The 22,121-nt window shown below is 35.3% G+C and overlaps 1 protein-coding gene across 1 annotated transcript; it reads right to left on the reverse strand.

The window, feature by feature from the left end:
* Window positions 1–6,724: 6,724 nt before the first annotated feature.
* Window positions 6,725–22,121, reverse strand: LOC131942276 (glutathione hydrolase 1 proenzyme). Its single transcript, XM_059302051.1, has 16 exons — window positions 21,918–22,121; window positions 13,878–13,979; window positions 13,457–13,571; window positions 12,688–12,796; window positions 11,930–12,081; window positions 11,668–11,785; window positions 11,411–11,478; window positions 11,240–11,313; window positions 10,894–11,090; window positions 10,374–10,461; window positions 9,377–9,507; window positions 9,007–9,248; window positions 8,771–8,873; window positions 8,555–8,678; window positions 8,256–8,363; window positions 6,725–8,118 (listed from the first exon to the last, which is right to left on the reverse strand). The coding sequence occupies exons 2-16, from the start codon at window positions 13,939–13,941 to the stop codon at window positions 7,955–7,957; spliced, it is 1,857 nt and encodes a 618-aa protein (XP_059158034.1). The 5' UTR covers window positions 13,942–13,979; window positions 21,918–22,121; the 3' UTR covers window positions 6,725–7,954.

The raw sequence follows: 22,121 nt of genomic DNA on the forward strand, positions 1-22,121 counted from the left end.
ATACCGTATGGAATTACAAGAAAAAAATCAAATCAACAGAAAAGGTATAGGCCATTCTATATCTTAACACATTTATTGCCTTGTCCGAAAAGCGGCCGAAGCTATTTGTACTTATAGCTTTTGTAAAAGGTATAGATCTAGATCTAAATGAGAAATGAGATGTAAACTTTTTAGAACACGATTAAATCTCGCCCGAAATGAGTCAGACATTTGTGTGTGATTTGTCTTTGATATATCTATCTTACAGCGAAATAGGTTCAGTGTTTCTTCCAGACTTTTTTCTCCGGGGGGGGGGGGGGGCACTTGAAATTTTCGGAGGGGGGGGGGGACGGACGACACTGTTAAAAGTATATATTTTCTATATACATTCCATTTCGTTCGCGGAGCTGTATACTTTCTTCGGCTACAGGACATTACCCCACCCCTGTATTCCCCCCCCCGAGCAATTACCCCCCCCCCCCCGTCAATTACCCCCTCCCCTCTCAAATTAGAATCCTAACTCTAACTCAAATTCAATACCTATATATTACCATAATCCAAACCTTAAGAAAAAAAAAAACTTAAGCATTCACCTCAGCCTAAAGCTAAACTCAAAACCAAAACCAACGCTAGACATTGGTTTAAGTTTAAGCCTAACCTTGACAATAACACTAACCCTAATCCTAACCCCGCATCTAGCCCTAACCCTAACCGTAGCCCTAACCCTAACCGTAGCCCTAACCCTAGCCCTAACCCTACTCTAGCTGTACCATAGCTATGTCCGGGGAGGTGGGGGGGGGGGGGTAATGTCGGGGGGGGGGGGGGGGGTAATGCCCTGTTCCCACTTTCTTCGGGGGGGGGGGGGGGACTTTGTAATCCTCCAAGTATCCGAGAGCCATAGAGCAATACTGCCTTGACATTTGTATTGAACATTTTTATAAATGCTTACGGCATATAGATCTACTTAAAATAAGATGGCCAGACAAAATATCAAACAAAGATCTGCGGCGAACTTTAAAGCAACAGCCTAGAGACATATATCAAGGCCCGTAAATGGGGATAACTCCGCCATTGTCTGGTCCCAAGTCCAGAATGGGAAAGGAGGAGGGTTTTGGGTTTGGGCTAGCAACCCACCATGTAAAAACAAAAACGCTACAGAAACGGCAACAGATCTAAATCAAACCATCATGGGAGAGCAACCGAGGACCGAGGCAGCTTTGCCTGATATGACGAGTCTAGATGAAAGCCGCAAGGAAGTCTCTACTCTGAAACAGTCCTTAGTAACCCCCAAAATTATTACACGAATAGGAGCTTGGAATGTGCGTACCATGTACGAAACTAGCAAAACAGCTCAAGTGGTCAAGGAAATGTCAAGATACAGGATCAACATCCTGGGTATCAGCGAAATGAGATGGACAGACTCAGGCCTGACTACACTCGGATCAGGAGAAACTATAATCTATTCTGGGAGATCTGATAACCAACACCAGGAAGGAGTTGGTATTATCATGGATAAAATATCAAGGAAAAGCCTAATAGGGTGGGAACCAATCAATTCTCGCATGCTTAGAGCCAGATTCTACTCAAGACATGTAAAGATTACCGTAATACAGTGCTACGCCCCGACAGAACAAGCAAAGGATGAAGACAAAGACATGTTCTACCACACTCTACAAGAGCAAATCGACAGGACTCCACAACATGACATTCTTGTGGTCATGGGAGACATGAATGCAAAAATAGGGGCCAGTAATGAAGGATACGAGATCTGCATGGGTAAGGAGGGGCTGGGAGAGGCAAATAACAACGGCCAAAGATTTAGAGAGATTTGCCTAGAAAATGGTCTGGTTATAGGTGGCAGCTTATTTCAGCACAAAGAAATACACAAATCCAGTTGGATATCCCCAGATAAGCGAACCAGCAATCAAATCGATCACATTGCTATAAATAAAAAGTGGAGAAGATCCATGAGGGATGTAAAGGCGATAGGAGGAGCTGACGTGGGTAGCGACCATAATCTAGTCTTGTGCAAACTACAACTCAAGCTTAAGAGAGTTGACAGGAAAGTAAACCACCAGCTATTTGACTCAGCTAAACTAAAAGATCCCACCATTAAGGAAAACTTCGCAATTGAACTAAAAAATAGATTTAGTCTACTCGAGAACCTACCAGAAGAGGACACCAATACTCAATGCGAGAAGATCCTGGATGTATACACGAAAACAAGCCAATGCATACTAGGACACAGGAACAAACAAAGGAAGGAATGGATCTCAAACGATACTTGGAATCTCATTGAAAAGAGAAGAGAAGCCAAAATCAAAACACTATCTGGAACCATGGAAAGCAGGGTACGGAACGATGTAGAATATAGAAGACTGCAAAAAGAGGTAAAAAGGAATGCTAGGAAGGATAAAAGGAACTATGTAGACACAATGGCCACAGAAGCACAGGCTGCAGCTGATAAGGGAGATAGCAGAACAGTCTACAAGATTATCAGGACTCTAACAGGAGGAATAGCAAATAGGTCATCTACTATCAAGGACAAAAACGGGAAAGTTCTTACAACGGAGAAACATCAATTGAAAAGATGGGCTGAATACTTCGAAGAGACCCTAAACAGACCAGACCCAGAAGAAACTGCTGACTTCACTGACATGAACATACATTTTGAAATGTATAGAGGACCCATCCTAGAACAAGAAATAATAGAAGCAATCCAAAAAACAAAAAGCAATAAGGCTCCAGGAGAGGACAGAATCACTGCGGAGATGCTAAAGGCAGACCCAAAAATAGGTGCAGAAACTCTATTAGGGATCTTCAACAAAGTATGGAATGAAGAAAAAGTCCCAGATTCTTGGAAACGGGGAATCATTATCAAATTACCCAAAAAGGGCGACCTTAATGTTTGTGAGAACTGGAGAGGCATTAATCTTCTGTCAGTACCAGGAAAAGTCTTCTGCAGAGTGCTATTACAAAGAATGAGGAAAGGAATTGATGGGATCCTTCGTGAAGAACAAGCTGGCTTCAGGGCCAACAGGTCATGTAACGACCAAATATTTGTCTTGCGCACTATAGTGGAACAGTCCCTGGAGTGGAATTCGTCTCTCTACATCAACTACATAGATTTCGAGAAAGCATTTGATAGCATCCACCATCCATCATTATGGAAGATACTAGAGCTATATGGCTTTCCAGGAAAAGTCATAAACATACTTAAGGACATGTACTATGATAACCAATGCTGTGTGCGACACGAAAATCAGCAAAGTGAATGGTTCAAGGTAAAAACAGGAGTCAGACAGGGCTGTGTCATCTCACCTGTCATCTTTTTGGTGGTAATAGACTGGATTATGAGAAGAGCCACTGAGGATAAGCCAAGAGGAATTGTTTGGGAACTTACCAACCACCTAGAGGACTGTGACTTTGCTGATGACTTGGCTTTACTTTCACATGCCCAAAAAGACATCCAAGCGAAAACCACAAGAATAGAGCAAATTGCCAAAAGCGTTGGGCTAAAGATAAACTCCGGAAAAACCAAGCTAATGAAAATAAAAACCAAAAGTGCTCTCAAGACCTTTGCGAATGGAGCAGAGCTAGAAGAGGTCGAAGACTTTAAGTACCTCGGCAGCTATATATCAGCAAATGGCAGCACGGAGAAAGAAATTGCCACCAGAATAGCAATGGCAGCACAAGCTTTCAACAGACTGGCTAAGATCTGGAAATCATCCTCACTGCAGCAGAGAACTAAAATAAGGATCTATAAGTCTAATGTACGTTCTGTACTCCTCTATGCTGCAGAGTCATGGAAACTAAACAAGAAAGTAGACAGCCGACTCAGAGGCTTTGAAAGAAGATCCCTCCAACGCATCCTCAGGATAAAGTGGGACGACAAAGTCCCGAACAAGGAAATATGGCGAAGGACAGGATTAAACGACATTGTCTCAGAAGTTAGAACGAGGAGATGGAGATGGCTGGGCCATGTCCTACGCATGAGCAAAAAAAGACTCCCCAACATGGCGCTGAAGTGGAACCCACCCGGAAAGAGAAGTAGAGGAAGACCACTGGGAACATGGAGGAGGGAGATGGAAGAAGAAGTACAGGCTACTGGCAAAACCTGGCATGAACTAAAGTGGCTCGCACAGGACAGGGTGGAATGGCGGAGATTTGTTGTTGCCCTATACTCCACAGGGAGTGATGAGGATTAAGTAAGTAAGTAAATGGGGATGGATCGAACACCTATTAAGAAAAGAAAAAGAAAACATCGCAAAACACGCTTGGGACTGGAATCCCCAGGGAAAAAGGAGGGTGGGCCGGCCAAGGAAGACATGGAGAAGAACGGTTGAAGAAGAGGCGAAAACAGCTGGGCTCACATGGGCACAGATAAAGGGAGCAGCCCAAACCGAGTCCGATGGAGATGTGTGGTTGCAGCCCTTTGCTCTCCAGGGGCCACGAAGGAATGATGATGATAGAGTGACAGGGCTGTGCACTTCCACATTGGGTGCAGTGAGTTAAAGGCACATTTAGCCTTGTTCATACGGCATTTTATGTCCTGGTCTGCTCACACCTCCACCGTCCTTATTGATCACACTTCCCAGATATGTGAATGTGTTTGTTTCACGTATATCTTCTCCATTCAGCTGTAATTGTAGGTCCTTGTTGTTTTGATTCTAATGACCTCTGTTTTACTTTTGTGTATTTTTTGTCCAACTTTGGAGACTTCTTCAGATAGCCGATTCAGTTTGGCTTGTGCATGTTGCTGATTGTGAGATAGTAGGCAGATGTCATCGGCAAAATCGAGATCTTCCAACCTTTTCGTCAGACTTCACTGGATTCCTTTGTCATTTTTTGTAGTTTGTAGCATGATCCAGTCGATTACCATCAAGAATTACATTGGCGATAGCATACATCCACTCCTGTCTTCACTGTGAAGGGTTCTGTTACTTTTCCTTTGTGTATTACATGACAGGAGTAGTCTTCATATAGTTTCTGTTTGATATATATATATACATTTTTTGAGTATTTCATATTGGCTCATTAACTTCTAGATAGCGTATCTATTCACACTGTCAAACGCCTTTTCGAAGTTGACAAAAGTCATGTACAGGGGGGACTGCCACTCAAGAGACTGAGTCAAGGAACGTGCCAATGTGGTCATACATGACCTGTCTCGACCAAGGCACCTCTAAGTTTCTCTAGGTTGATTCTTGTCAGCACCTTACTTGGGACCGAAAGAACCATTATCTCATTATCCCTCTCCAGTTTTTGCATTGTGTCAGGTCTCCTGTCTTTGGCAGTTTTATCAGGCAGCCCAGTTTCCAATCAGATGGGATTATCTCATCCCAAATCTGCATTAGTAAAGGATGTAATATATCTGTTAAAATGGCAGGGTCTGCTTTGAGTGCCTTTGGCGGGACGCCATCCGGGCCAGCTGCTTTGCCATTTTTCATGCCCTTTATTGCTCTTATTATTTCTTACTTTTTGTGTGTGTGTGGGGGGGGGGGGATGGAATCTGTACTCACATTAGGTAGGTGAATTGCAGGTGGTATATCAGAAGTGTTTCTTCCAGACTTTTTTCTCCGGGGGAGGGGGGGGGGGGGAGCACTTGAAATTTGGGGGGGGGGGTGGTAGACTTTTTTCGGGGGGGGGGGGGGGCGGACACTGTTAAAAGTATATATTTTCTATATAAATTTCATTTCGTTCGAAGAGATGCCTGGAAGAAACTGTGTATATCAGGGATGGTTGATGAGAGAGGATGGTTTAGAATCTCCTCTACGTGCTGTACCCATCTGTCTCTCTGTTCTGTGTCACTTGTTAAGATATTTCCTACTTTATCCTTCACTGGTTTGTTGGGATTAATATTTTTGCCTGATAGAGTTCTGGTTACTTCATAGAGCCTCTTCATGTTTCCTTGTCCTACTGCAGTTTCTGTCTCTTGTATGAACTGTCTTTTGTCTTATTTTGCACTTTTCCTGACCATGTGATTTACTTCCCAATAGTATGCGCAATCAGTGGCGTAGCGAGGTCGGGTGTCACCCGATGCGGCACTTAATGGTGTCACCCCCCAGAGGCGTAGCGACCCTTCCCGGGGACAAACTTTCAAGTTTTCGGTTTGAACCCCCCCCCCCCCCCCCCCCCCCCCCAAGTTTTTCTCTATATATTTTGCTATTATTTGCCTTGGTGTCACCCCCCTAAATGGTGTCACCCGGTGCGGTCCGCACCCCCCCCCCCTCTCGCTACGCCCCTGTACGCAATTATCTATCAACTTTTGGACTATTTCTGTTAACCAGAATTTTTTTTTTGTGGGGGAACATGCTGACTTGAGTATTGTTTCTGTTAGGTTAACGAAATTTTATAGATAAGTATAAGATCTTATACTTCGATAACTTGCAATTTTTTACTGACCTGATACTCGGAAGTGATACTTTATTTCTTGTTTTAAAAATTTGCATACCGTTTTAATTAAGAAAACCACATTTTATACATGTCAAATTTTAAATGATTTCCAGTGACCGGAAGTGGTACTTGAAGCCGTTTCCGATTTCTCCAAAAATGTAATCAATGTTCCCTTTATATAGTAGGCCTACTAATTCTGCTCAGTATTATACACAATTTGAGTTCACTTTGTGAGCAATTCTTTTTTCTATGTGGTTCCCTTCTATTTTAAAAAAAAATTAAGTATTAAAAATAAAAAAATGCCTTCCTGCCTATTGTTATATAATAAATATAAATAATATACAAGAAAGTTTAAAGGAGATCACTTCCGTTTTATTTAATGTATACTAAATTTTACATCAGCCACAAATTCAATGTCTAAATGCATTGGAGTAAACATACCAATAAAGTAAGCTCTTTAATTAAGTTTATTTAAGTGGGAATCATAACAATTGAAACAAGTAAGTACATAAATAATAAACCCTAAAATAGTATTTTAAAATGTCAAGATAATCTAATCACTAGAGGTGTTATGATTATGTTATCTAATAAATGCTAAGAAGATGTGTGCAATAAAAGAGAAAGCTTTAAAAATCTGGATTTTGAAACATTTTTGGATTATGCCTTGAATGTGGTAAGAAAAAAAAAAAAAATTGATAATTCCTATTGCTTGATACTCTGAAAGTTTTTCTTACAGTTTAGAACATATTCACACCATTGATAAAAGTATTTTAATAGCTCTGATCAAAGAAATAGTATAGTTGAAAAGTGGAATACTCCAGTTTTATAATAACACAGCTCCATTCATGACAAAAGTACCAAACAATATAAATAATAATGATTATCAAACATAGGAATTTTACATATTGGGAGTTTTTGAGTAATTGCAGTTTGAAAATCAGAATAAATAATTCTTTGTTTAAAAGATAAAAATAATATCAGCTACCCAGAAATCCTTCAGAGCAATATCTTATAAGATTGGTTTAAAATTTTGGGAGTTACAATTATTTATAGATATTTTGAACAATAATCTAAGAAATCAACTAATTTTGGCTTTTAAAAATTTAGCATTTATTTAATTTTTAAAATTTGTTGGTAAAATGTTTATAACTTTCTCTTGAAATGTATATACAATTATCACATTAAAATTTTACAATGTTTATAATAATTAAATTTTGTCAACAATAAATATGAATTATTTTCAAATAATAAAAAAAATAGAACATTCTTACCACCACCTCCCTCTTTAAGTATGGAGAAAAATTAAAAAGCATTCTGTGGATCATGCACAATTTAAACTAATCACTTATTTAAAAAGTGGAATAATGCATATTAAAAAAATGCCTTAGGATTGATGGATTTTTCTGACATTTAACAATATTTAAACTGCTTTTTTTTGTATTCTCTATGAATAACAATTAAATTAGAAGAGCACTGCAAATTTTTTAATAACAAAAAACTCTGGTGCACTTTCTCTTAATAAAAAAATAAAAAATTCCCAACTATAATACATATCTTTACAATAATATGTGAAGTCAAATTAATATACAGCTGTTCCTCCATTCTTTCGGTAGTCAGCATTTGCTTGAATTTCATCATTGATTTTCTGCAAAGCTATTATGCTTGAAGTTTCTTGCAGTGAAAATTTCATCAAATTGTGACCTTTAATTTTAAGTTCACCAAGAACTGACTGAGGGATTCCATCTACACAAAAAATGTTTAAAATTTAAGCAGTTAGAAACTCATTTTTAGCTTGCTAATGTTATTGCTTGCCTAAAAGCAAGTACAAGTTACATATATAAATAGTGAAGGAGTGAACTTTTGTTTGTAGAATGTATTACCTTCATAAAATGTTGTCGGATCTAATTCATTGTGAATCCTTGGCCTATTTATTGCTTTAGAAATGTTCATTTTGAAATCAATTGCATTAATAATTGATTGAGTCAGACCTTCAAGTAAAAAAAAGAGATTTTATAATTAGATTAGAATGCATAGACTATCATTTTTTTATGTTAATGAGCAATTTTTAATTGCTAATTTTAAAAAAAACTTTTTATAATCAAAGATATATATATATTAAAACTTCTTAAACTTGAACTAGTTAATAAAGTACATATGTAAAACTATTTTAAGGCAAAACCTGTAGTAAGTTTCAATCCACCAGAACCACCAATTATTAGTCTATAGTTGCAGGGATGTTCTTCATCATAGATGACAGTAGGACTCATGCTAGACAGAGGTCTTTTTCCGTGTGCTATCCCATTCTTAAAGTCACAAGAAGAAATTTCAAAGAATACAATTTTCAAAATAAAGTTATTTAAATCTAACAGTTAAAAGGTGTTTGGCATTAACTTACAGCAGAAGTTAAATTAATAAGGTCAAAATTGAGGAGTTCATCATTCAGCAAAATTCCTGTTGTTTCAAGTAATGTTTTACTGCCAAAATTGTTATTCATACTTCTGTAAAAAAAAAAAAAAAAAAACCCACAAATAACAGATGGCTTTTTAATCTATTATTATTAGACAACATAAATTTCAGACAATTTATATCAAAAGATTAGTATAATTAAGCATCATTTTTTTCAATACTTACAGAGAAATAGACACCATCAACTCAGAAGAATCAATAACTGAAACATGCGATGTTCCAGCACTTTGGCCAGGCAGGAATGGGCCATAATATGTTGATTCAGAATGAGTTTTATTGTTATCAATTTTATTTACAAGTTTTGAAACAAATTCATCATTTAAAAGCTCTTCTACATTTTGTTGCATACTAGAATTGAAATTAGGATCACCCAGTAAAGCTCTGTGGGCAAAGGCAAACTTGAAACTCTGAGAAAAAAATAATTCATACATTCATTGTTGCATCAAACATTTTTAAAAATAGGGAAATAGTTTCATGTATTCTTTTTAAAATATACTAGTATTTTAAATGTCTTTTAGTTAATAATCTTCTTCACCTCAATGAGTTGATGGTAGGTAAGGCTATCATCATATTGCTTTTCATTCCATCCTAGTTTATCAACCATTTTAAGGATTAAAGCCACAAGAACTCCACCTGCTGGGGGTGGCAAGCTGACCACTGTCCATTCTGTCACAAAAGAAATAGTTACTGAGATTTCTCTCAATATAATAGCATTTTCTAAGAATTCATTATAGAATATGAAAATATTTTTAAAAACTATAGCAATTCGGGAACAATTAACAAATACATTGTTATATTATCTTTATTATTTTTCTATACCTGCATTAAATGGTATCATAAATATCCAATTTAAGTAGTTCATAATTAATTTTTACTTTCTCGGTAGTATAGAGAAAGTATTGTAATCGTGCAAAAAAAAAAATATCGAGATTTTTACAAATCTCGACGTTTTACACCTCACTGATACGGAAAAACATAATTTTGCAATCTTGTTCGTATGTCTGTGTGTGTGTCTGTGTGTAAACACGATAACTTGAGTACCGTTACAGCTAGGTTGATGAAATTTCATATATAAGTATTATATCAAAATCGTAGATCCGTATCAACTTTTGAGCGATTTCCGACAACCGGAAGTGGTACTTTTTCTACTTTGAATTTTTCAAAAGCCTATAACTTGAGTACTATTTCAGATAGTTAAATGAAATTTCACATGTAAGTAAAAGATCTAATTCTCTACCTTCTGTTAAATTTTGAGTAATTTCCGTTGACCGGAAGTAGTAATTTACGCTACTTCCGATTTCTCAAAAAACTAATGTAAATTTTTAAAGCACTAATAATATTGCGCACTATTATGCACATTTTGTTTCGGCGTTTGTTTGGTGCGCAATGTTTTTTTCTATGAGATTCTATTCTATTTTTAAAAGTTTAAGTAATTAAAAATCATGTCTACATTCCAAGTTATATAAGAATATTCGAGAAAGTTTAGGGGAGATCACTCCCGGTTTATTAATAATAAAATCATTCATACTTACGTTTATATTTTGTTTTCAATACTTCAAGCTGTTCTACAGTGTAATTTCTCATATCTTCTTCAGTAATTACACCATTGGCTTTACTAACCTATAAAATAATAATTAATTCCTAATAAGCCATCTTTCAGAATCAGTATAAATCACAACTCATTGCTGAGAATTATATAAGAATATGAGTACAGTTAACATCTTCTTGCAATTCTTAAAGAAAGGAGGTGCGATTTAATTATGCAATGTTTATGGATTTTAGTGAACTGAAAACTCAAAAACATTTGAGATTGCTTTGCTAGCATTCACTTTTGAGTTGGAATGGTGGTTCTATCCCTGTGCAGAATATTGTTAAATAAATTTTAAAAGTTGTTTTATAGACATTTAGTAGTTTGATATACACTTTTCTAAATTAGATACCTTTTCCAGATTGCATACAAATTTTTAAAACGCCCTATGAATTTTAATCAATTATATTTTTTGATACATTTTAGAAACCTTGCATTATCAGATAAAAATAGGGAGAACTTACATCATTAAGGAAATCAGTTAGTAAGCTCCCAGTGTATAAACTATCTGGATCACTAGCTATTTTTTTCAAAGTCTTGGCCAGACTTTTCCAGGTTATATTAGAATTTTGCTTTTTGAACATACTACCATCCAAGAAAAGATCACTCATAACTTTATCCTGGAAGTCTTCAAAATCACTCTGTTTTTCCAACACTGTGGCTGAAGTTTATAAAAACAAATAGTCTATATAGTTAAATGCATGTTATAAAATACTGATACTTTAGTAATAAATGTGGGATACATTTTAAATGTTTTAAATTATTTAAAGTATTGAAGTAACATTGACAAGGAAAATATTTAAAACAAACCCAGTTCTTCTGAAACTAAAAAGCCATTTTCTGCTAGGTCAATAGCTGGTTGCACAAGAAGATCCCATTGAAGTCTGAAAAATATGACTCCAAATAAAATAGTTAAACTAGGTCTATTTTGAAAATACTTATTCAAGTAAGTGTTATTAGTTAGTGTAGTAATCTACCTACCGTCCATGGTTTTGATGCATTAAATTCAATCCTTTTACAAGCCCAGGAATTCCCGCTGACTTTGAGCTCTGTTTAAAAATTAGTTGAACATTATATATAACTCTTTAAAAATCTATAAATTTAAAAAAAAATGTATCTAATTACTTCATTAACATTAGCTCATGAATATAATCCATTGAAGATGCTTGTACTAAAAGAAATATAATAACATCAAAATATCATAATGAATGGATGAATAGAGAGTTTTATAGCATTACAGAATTTATAAGCCCAATGTTTTCTGGACTGAGGTCCAACTGTTTTGGAACAGTTTCTAGGAAGTTGTAGCTCCAGGATTTTTTAAATTTGTGATCATGTACTAAAGAAAATCCTCCACTGAAAATAAGATATAAAAATGCAATATCATTAATAATTAGAAGCCCAACAGTAAGACTTCTTTTTACAATTCAACCTATGTGTCTATAAAGACATTTTTATATGATATGATTAAATTTAAAAAAAGGTATTGAAATGACTGACCCTCCTATACCAGCATGTGCTGGGTCAACAACGGCCAGACATAAAGTTGCAGCAACTGCAGCATCAACGGCATTTCCACCATCTTTCAGCACCTTTAAACCAATTTCACTGCATCGAATGTCATCACATGCTACAGCAGCATGACCATGGACCTTCCCAATTTAGAGGATGACACATGTTGAATACTTTGAATACAATATGTAACCTTTTGGTTCTAATATAAACTCTTTGTCATGTCTGTGGGTGTGCATTATGGTTTGTGGTTAAATCAAAAACATTCAAAATTTCGAGAAAACTTCATTTCAGGTGACAACACAATATCTCCTTTCATTGTAATAAACTATTACATTAGTTAATACAAGTAAATTCAAAAACTACATTTAATAATAAATGGAGATAATAAAATTAAGAAGTAGTGATAATTTAATCAGTTAGTAGAGTTGTATTCATGGATATTTTGAAACCAGAGCCAACAATGGACTTTTAAAGAGATTATTGTATTCTAGAGTTACTGGTTGGGTTTAAAGCAAACATTTTTAGTTTTGTGTTGTGTTGGCTCAAGAACAAATGGAAATATAATTCAAGGTTGTAATTTGTAACCCTATATTTATACTACTTTTACTTCTATAGATCAGGAAATTATGTTTATTGTCTTGTTTTCATTAAGGGTTTTATTCTTGTTCTATGTTTATATTATGAGCCTTATAAACTATAACACTTACTATGAAAGAATGATATAATTGAGTAAATTCGCTTACCGGCTTAGGCTCAAGATAAATTGTTAGTATTAGAGCTACAGTGACAGCCATAGCAAATACAATGGATGAAATTATAATAATACGCAACCCTCTGTTCTGTGGACCATACCTGAACATAAGAAGGTGAAGGAAGCTCATTTTTAAGTTTAAAATAACTACCCATATAAACAGTTTTAAATTGTTTTCTACCAAAAAAGTGAAACAAAAACGAACATCCAAATAAGTAATGATTTGTACAGATCTGCTATCTGTGAGTCCATTTGGTAAGTGAAATAGAGTTCACCTGCTTCTGTGACCTTTGCATTTGAAGGGATAGTGTGCTCAGCCGCCTTTACTTTCCTTTATGTGAGTCGGTTGCCCAAAAGAGCTGGGTAGACTCAGGGACATTCTAATGACTTGAAACCAGATTTGAACTCAAGACTTCCAGGTTAAATCTCTACAATTTAACCACATCATCTTTTCTTGTTTGTGCCCAAGACACAACTTCACAAGGGGCAAATGAAAAAACATTCATCTGTTTCAATGACATCGGCATAAAAGTGTGGTCTGCAGTCTGATTCCAGTGATTCAGGTGCCCATCAGAGCTGCATGGACTCAGGCACTACAGGGTCAAGCCTCGGATCCGAACTTATGACAATTGGGTTAGCAGTATAGCGCTCTACCATTCAACCATGCTGCCCCCTATTTGACCACGCGATGCCCAACTTTTAACATTTGAGAATAATATAAACATAGAAACTTTTAATCTCCAGTTAATTTTTCCACATACAGTACACTATTTGTAGACTTCATTTGATGCAGAGGAGAAATTTCTGCTCCAGGACTGTCACCATTGCTGACATATTTAAGTGGACCATCAGTGTCAATTAGTCCCAACTTGTCATCTAAAAAACATAATAATTCATTATATTACTAAAATGTAGCATGCATTTAGATCTATTAAAACATTATACATTTTTTAATAAATTTCAAACTCTGAAACCACCAACATCTATGTAATTAGTTAGCTAGCATATTTAGAAAATATTAGCCGTGTTTCTTCCAGGCACCTCTTCGAGCCCCCCTCCCCAAATGAAATATCGAAATGGAAATTTATATATAAAATATATACTTCTACCAGTATCTGCCCCCCCCCCCCCCCTCCGGACGGAGAAAAAACTCTGGAAGAAACACTGAATATTAGTACTCACTAGTATCCGGTAGATCCTGACCCAACCTAGTAATACTGTCAAACGGCTGTTCAACAGACTCCATGGTTTCAAACTTTGTATATGATGCAGACCTCTAATGTTCTAAAAGAGATGAGAAAAAAAGATTTTTTTAACAATAATTTTAAACATTCTAAATGAAAAAACAACATTCAAATTAATGAAGAACTAGGGTTTAGATCTAGACAGTAACAATAAAAGATCTATATAGCTTATAACCTCTATGATAGGCTACTAATAATATTATGAAATAGTGATTCTAGTAGGTCTAAACAGTTAAAACAAGTCAACTATAGTCACACAATAATTCAGTGACTATAGTAACAAATTAGTCATATCTAAAAATCTATGCTATACTATATTTAATTACACTCTATGCATCTTTAAAATTCTAATGATACAAATTACTACAGGCAAGTAGACAATCAGAGACAGTTGCAAGGGCGATCACAATTTACTAAGACTTCACTTAGTACAATATTCACTCTTGTTATTAAACAGTTTGCTAGCAAGGTCTATAATTTCTAAAAGATTTTTTTCAAAAGATTATTTTATTTTTATTAATCCAAGAGTACTATATCAGATTCTAAATTTAGATCTTAGAATCTAAGTTCGAACTCTGGAAAGTGCTTATATCTGACAATGACAGAGTATATACACAGCATGATAATACCCTAACGCATCATTTTGCTATATTTAGCTTCTATTTTATTTTTATATGCATACATGTTTACATTTTTTACCGGGAGTGTATATTTTTAGAATTTTTAAAGTAAAGTTTGTTTTGTTTCATATTTTGTTATAATTTACATATTTCAAGTGGGCTGTGTTGCAGAATTGATAGATTTTTTTTTTTTTTAAAAATGACATTAAAAATATAATTTTGAATGCATTATAATATTTCAAGGGTCTAAGGCAGGAGTGCAGGCTAAGGATCCGGGTTGGGTTAGGGATAGTCTAAGGAAATAATAATAATGATTTTTATCAGAGCAAATATTAAAAATTTTAACTGAATCAATAAATAAATATCTTTTGATGGATATATCTATAATCTACATTTTATGTAAAAGCATGTTTGTTTTTCCCAGACATTTCTGTCTTGCAGTTAGAGGAAATGTTTGAGGTGCTTATATCCTCTCACATCCTGACAAACAAATAAACAAGTGTCTCTCAACAGTGAGAATATATATATATATATATATATATATATATACATATATATATATACATATATATATATATATATATATACATATATATATATATATATACATATATATATATATACATATATATACATATATATATATATATACATATATATATATATACATATATACATATATACATATATACATATATATATATATATATATATACATATATATATATATATATATATATATATATATATATATATATATATATATATATATATATATATATATATATATATATATATATACACATGGATGTTGAGGATATGAGCCCTGGCATATTTATTTTTCTAATGTTGGCAGAAATAAGCACTACCCTAACTCTGACCTGACTAATCTAATCTGCCAGCTATGATTAGGGGTCACCCATTTATGACGTCCACAAGTTATGTTGTAGCGTGTGGACTGGGGGAGTGGTGGGGGCTAGGGTCCATGCAGACATCATGCTGTGTTGAACATCACAAAAAGCCAGACCCCCCCCCCCCTTAAAATGCTGTCACATCTTATTCTTTCACCAACCCCTCAAAATGACATTATGAGAAACTGCTGTTACTCTCTAAACTATTTACTTATGGGTATTTATTGCAATTTACAAAAAAAAAATGTTTTAGCGACGTAAAGTTTTTTAAACCTCAGTTTCTTACCCTCTTGTCACACATCATCAATAAAATTTGAAATCTCTATCCCCCCTCCCCCAGGAGTGTGACATATTATTATGGATGGGTAGATCTGCATCTTTAGTAAGAGAGAATTAACATAACAATACGTGAACCAGAGATGGCCTTATGACTTATAAATGTTATAATCCTTAACAGGGCATTCTACGAGTACAGAAAATATTAAGTTCTTTCCGTAAGCTCCTCTTTAGACCTAGCAATCCATTCAGCAGAAGAAGTAGAGTTCACAAGTTTCTTGACCTCGGTATATGTAGGCACCATATGAAGGCTCTATGTCCAGCCACCTTTACTTTCCCTTACGCAAGTAAATTAAAGGAAAGTAAAGGCAGCTGGGCTAAGTGCTGAAAAAAAACTTTACTTTAAGTGCTGCAATCTATAAATATATAAACTCTACTTCATCTGCCCAATGGATCACTAGGCTTAAAGGATTCTTTATATAAAGGGCTAGAAAAAAATATATAGATAGGTCTATCGGCCTTTATAATCAGAGCCGGCATTAGGGGGTGGCAAACGGGGCGGTCGCCCCAGGCCCTGAGTTTGAAGGGGCCCCGCGCTTCAGCACCGCCATTATTGTCTGAATTAGTTTGTAAACTTAAATAATCTTTGCTGAATTAAATTTAAAAAAAAAACTAAATGGCCGAAATTGTTGTATGTTAAAACTGAGGCCACGGCTGGGACAGACCGTTATTCTAAAGAAAGACATTAGTGTCACACATCGCTGGCACAGTCGACTCGCAATTGTCCTGAGGTCTTTCTTCTTCTTCTTCGTTCTTAATTATTAGTGTTGAAGTGGATCGATATTTATCTGCCAGTGGGTTTGAACTCGAGACTTTGTTCGAATTTATCAACCATGAACTTTTGCCGACTCGACCACACCTCCAACACAATTAAGCGTTACGTGTCAACTGGTTATGCGCCATTGAGGCCATTGACTCCGATTTCAGCCTGCTTTTCTTTTTGGATTTGCTTCCATAGCTTTTGTCCAACCAAGAACAAACTACAAGGCAGCAGTTGTTTAATTTTGGAGCTGTCTCTCCTAGAAGAGTGGCTGTCCCCAGCTAACGAGCCTCATCTGCCCGAGGGTTCGGTTCGAACTCGAGTCATTTCGGTTTAGCAACCATGAGCTATACCGACTCGACCACGCCGACCCTGTCCTGAGGTGAATGGAGATGTTGGTCGCGAATTAGCCCACGACCTGACATGGGAGGTAAAATCGGGAAAACACGAAATGAGATACCCTATTGTATGCGGAGACTTTTTTTTTTAGTGAGCAGGCAGGGGTGCCTGTAGTAAACAGTCCGTGACCTGATGATAGCCTGCAAGGGGGGGGGGGGGGGGGGGGTCGGGGGGCGGGGGGGGGGGGGGGGGGACATGCCCCGGACATCCAGAGTATTTATCCCTAAAATCATAATTTATACATTGTTTGAGCATCTTTTGTGTAATTATTTTTATTCACCACGATACGTTTGATAGGCATCCATACAGTAATTATGTTCATATTCATTTTATATATTGTCAGGTCATCTTTAAATACATTATACTTGTATTTATTTATATATTTTTGAAGGGCATTTATACAGTAATTATGTCCATATTCATTTTGGTAAGCTATAACGGTATTTATAAAGTGATTAAGCACATGTTTATTTTAATTAATTGTAGGGATATTCAGTATAATAGTTAAGACCATAGTGATTCTTGTTTTAAAATAGTGCAGGCATACTAAACAAATTATAAAGTCTATACAGTTTGATACATCAGGCCGAGCCTGTTTTATGGTAAAGTTCTCCTGATTTCTCAAACGTCTAAATTACCGGCAGTCCGAGCATGCCATCGCGAAACTCATAAATAAGGTGAAGCTGGCTGTCACATGGTTCACTTTCTAATTATAGACACTAACCTTCTCTTGTGAGAACGCGGTCTTAACCTGTAATGTAATATGTGGATGCTCTATAAACACGCACTTTCTCTTGGTCAGAGATCCAGTAACGTAGTACCGAACCGATTTTTTTTTTAGGGTTTGGCATCCCATAGATTTAAATGTATAGTTATCCTTTACCTCACCCCACCAACTGTCACCCACCCCAGTGTTCCACCCTACTGAGCGTCCGTGATTACATTTGAGAGTTATTTCATTTTGGATATCTTTAGCCGTAACCAGTGTTTTTTACGATTCGAGCTTGGTCTAAAATCTATCAATGTTTTGCTATTTTCCCCGGCATCCACACACTCTGCACGCCACTGTTAACACTCGATAAATTGAGAAAATATCAATACTATCACCACCACTGTGGAACGATTTAACGTTGCTTCAAAGTGATTTCACTATTTTTCCTCAACACCATGGTTACAAGAGACAGAGATAGATTTCGCAAGTATGAATGTGGTGCATCAAAAGCGAGGAAACGCAATTTAAGAGAAGAATTTGATAAAACACAAGCAGGCGCGTTGGACAAGTACATACACTATCCAAAGAAAGTCTTTAAACAACAAAAACGTTTTGATTTGGTTGTGGATTCCAATATCGCAAATGTAGAACGTAACAAAAAGGACTACAATGAGAGTACTACCATTTGTGGTGGTGACGGTAATAATGAATCCTCGAGTCATTTATTGTCAGCTGCAAACCCCACGAACTTCGACAATAGGGACAAATCAAGCGGCCATTCAGAAAATGATTCTGATGAAAATAATTCATTCCCAATGATCGTAAAAGATATATATGATCCGGGAAATTGGGAACATGTATCAACGATGTCCCAAGACAAGCTCTGCCGCCTGTTGATTCTGTCAATAGAAAAAGGCATTGCCTCCCAATAGGACTATGATGATATAATCAAAGAATTTTTCTCACGAAAGGCAAGAAAAGTAAATCTTTTGTGAACGTACTTGGTAAGATTGTCATAAAAAAGCATTAATGAATTAATGTAAAAAATCAAGTATGAAGCTGACGTTCATCGTCTCTTTAATGCGTGTCTCAAACTTTTATCTGTTTTTTTTTTATTTTTCAAACAAAAAGCTTTAACAGAAACAAACAACGTTTCAAAAGCACTAAGTAACACATTATTTTTTAATCAGTGTCTTTATGTTAAAACTAATATACGACATTGATAAGCAGCTTAAAAATACCATATATATTGTTATAAATATTAATTCACGATGAGAAGAAAAAAAATGCCTCACTGTACATGTTTTAGGCATCAATGGAAAAATATAAGGCCCCACGCGGATGGTTGGCCCTAGGCCCCACGTACCCCTAACGCCGGCTCTGCTTATAATAAATAGCCTAATATATATATATATATATATAGGCCTATATATATATATTATAGGCTATAATATTTATATAGCCTTTATATATATAGGCGTATAGTATGAAGTATAATTATATAGGCCCTAGTACTACTAAATCTAGATTCTAGATCTATTCTATATCACTATATGGCAGAGGCCTACTATAGTACTAGTAGGTTATAAGATAGATAGTTAATTAATAGTATAGTTTAGTTAAGTTTAGTATAGTATACTAAGTAGGCCTAGGGCAGGAAACAGATTCAACCCTCAAGCATCTACTTTTAGGGTCGATTTTCGCCAATTTTCAAAGTAACAAATATTGACATATTATATATCAATTTTGTTGCTTAACAATCGAGGAATTCAAAAATATAAAAATTAATAGCACTAGACATTTACATCACGTTCAAAATGTAGATTAACCACACTCACTCAACTGAGATTTTTTTTACATCTAAATGTAGTGAGGTCCAAAAATCCACGAAATTCACAAAATTAACAATATAATTACACAGAAATGTCACTTAGGCATACATTTATTTGTAATTATGTCAAACTTTACAAAATATACCAGTTTATAGCTTATTTCTATAATTATTCTTGAGAAAAAAAACGACCGCCCTCCCCTTTAAAATTCTGGCTTTTAGAAACACTCTGGGGAAGAAAAAAATAACAGAGTTAAATATAGAAGGTCTATATAAAAAACATAATTAATAAAATATGTCTATATGCCAATTTTTAATATAGTTGCAGCATTTACATGGCTAATTATAATTGTTTAGTACTTTGAACATTAATTTAAAGTTACGACTGTCTGTGGCGTCATTCAAGTGTAGTGTCAGTGTAGGTGAACAGGGTGTTAGGGCCTGATACGATTTCATTAGAATTGGTAATGAACAGAATGTATAATTAGAACTGGCATATAAAAACAATGTTGATAATAGATGCAGTTGTTTTAATGCTACTTATAATAGTTCAAAGTGACAAACATAATTAAAACCTAAGAATCTGGAAGCGGTGACCTCATTTTACTGACACGGTTGTCAAATAGTAAGTGAATAGATCTAGATTTAGAATCTACGTAATTTTGAAAATACGCTAGTTCTAGAAGCAAAATTACTTTTAAAAACTGAAGTTAGTGATTAGATCTATAATGAAATTGAAATCAACAACTGATATGTAAGTATCTTTTGATTTAAAAAAAAAATACGCTTAGTTCAAAGAAAAAAAATTCTATGGTGTACTCGATCCCTATCCCAAAACGTGCCAGCCATATCGCATGCGTAGTCAGCTACTCAGCTGCTTATCAAATCGATGAATTTTAAAATTATATAATAAAAGTAGGTCACCCTAAAAAAAAAGAGTAAAATGGCTCCCGTTTTCACGACAGCCGTCACTCGATTCATAATTTACAGAGTTATAAAGTTCTACTTTCTTTTGGCTGTAGATTTAAAGAAATATTAATTTGTTATTTCTCATGCGTTCCAACAATTGTACCTAATTTTAATAAACATTAGATTAGTAAGGACTCGATTCTTTTTAGAATTAGCCCTCGACACTATACAGACTATTGCGAAGAAACAGACTCGCGCGAATGTCGTGCGTAGGCTGGTTCAGTGGCGAAGGTTAGAAGCCAATTTGCGACGGAAAATTTTTACTTTGAAATAATTACATTATCAATTAATTTCGATTTAAAACAAATGGCTTAAAGTCAAAAGTAAACTAAAATTTAAAAACTTTGTTATTCGCAGTGTACTCAAGATTCTCGTGTTTTAAAGATAAGTCTAGTTTTACTACGCGTGCGTGCATGGTGCGAATACCGATTTTCCGCGACAGAAAATCATTAAAAATATAAAAAAAAGTATCTACGGCAAAATAATAATTATATTTTACAGAATTAAATAGATTTAACTTAACTGTTATTTAAATACATGCTTCGGAGTAAAAAAATACAATTTTATATCCGTAAAAAATTAACTGAAATTCCCGCTTTCAGCGACGCCGATGTGTCGTAATTTTCGGCAGTCATTTTGTTCAAATTAAAGTAAAAAACGCATTCAAATATACTTTTTTTTTACTTTCATAATTTACAGCAATCATTTCTAATGAAAAATCCATAAAAAAATAATAGTTATTTTTACAAAATATTATTTCTTACCTCATTAGTGCAGTACACGTACTTTCCAAGTAGATCCATTCCGTCCAGATTTGCATACTTCGCATCCTTCGCCGCGGCACAAAATGTCATAAAAAACGAATTCCACAAAAATGTTGCTAACGAAGCTTGTAAAAACCTTGCTCTATTTATCAGTATAAACAAAATCCCCGAACGATGTCTGGTTAGAAAGTTTATGAACGGCGAAGACCGAATATGCATTTTGCGGTACCAATCTGTTTCCTGCCCTATACTAATTAAGTACTAGAATCTAAGTACTGTACTAAGTAGTAGGCCTAAGTAGTACACTAAGTAAGTAGTATATGTACTTGAACTTGACTTAGTCTTAATTTTAGACTACACACTACACTTACACTAGATTCTAATTATTATTAAATTAATATAGATCTAGACTAGACTCTAGATGAGAAATCTAGAAGTAGAACAAAATCTAGCTTCTAATCTAGGGATAGATCTAGTCTAGATCTGATCATCTAGATCTAGATCTAGCCTCTAGATCTAACACTAAGTGACTAGTCTAGAATTCTAGATCTAGATCTAGATCTAGTTCTAAATCTAGATTTCTAGATCTAGGTCTATTCTAGATCTAACTAAATTAACTAAATATAGACTCTATATCGTATCTAGAATACTAGAATGTAGCTAAAATGTTACATACATTTTGCTTCCCGATGAAGAGTAACGCAGATGCAGACCCTATTTTTGATCGATAGAGCTGGTCTGCGAGATAATCATTCATTCACCGTTAGGGGTACGCAGTGGCGTGTTAGGATGTCCCATGGTAGAGTCCACGGGTCCCCGAGGTCCCAGTGCCCTGCTGTTTAAATAAATCTTGAGCAGTTGTGTCAAAGATAGGCAACGG

This window comes from Physella acuta, unplaced genomic scaffold (assembly GCF_028476545.2).
Source record: "Physella acuta isolate Inbredline_101_S28 unplaced genomic scaffold, ASM2847654v3 ptg000398l, whole genome shotgun sequence".
Taxonomy (NCBI): Eukaryota; Metazoa; Mollusca; class Gastropoda; family Physidae; genus Physella; species Physella acuta.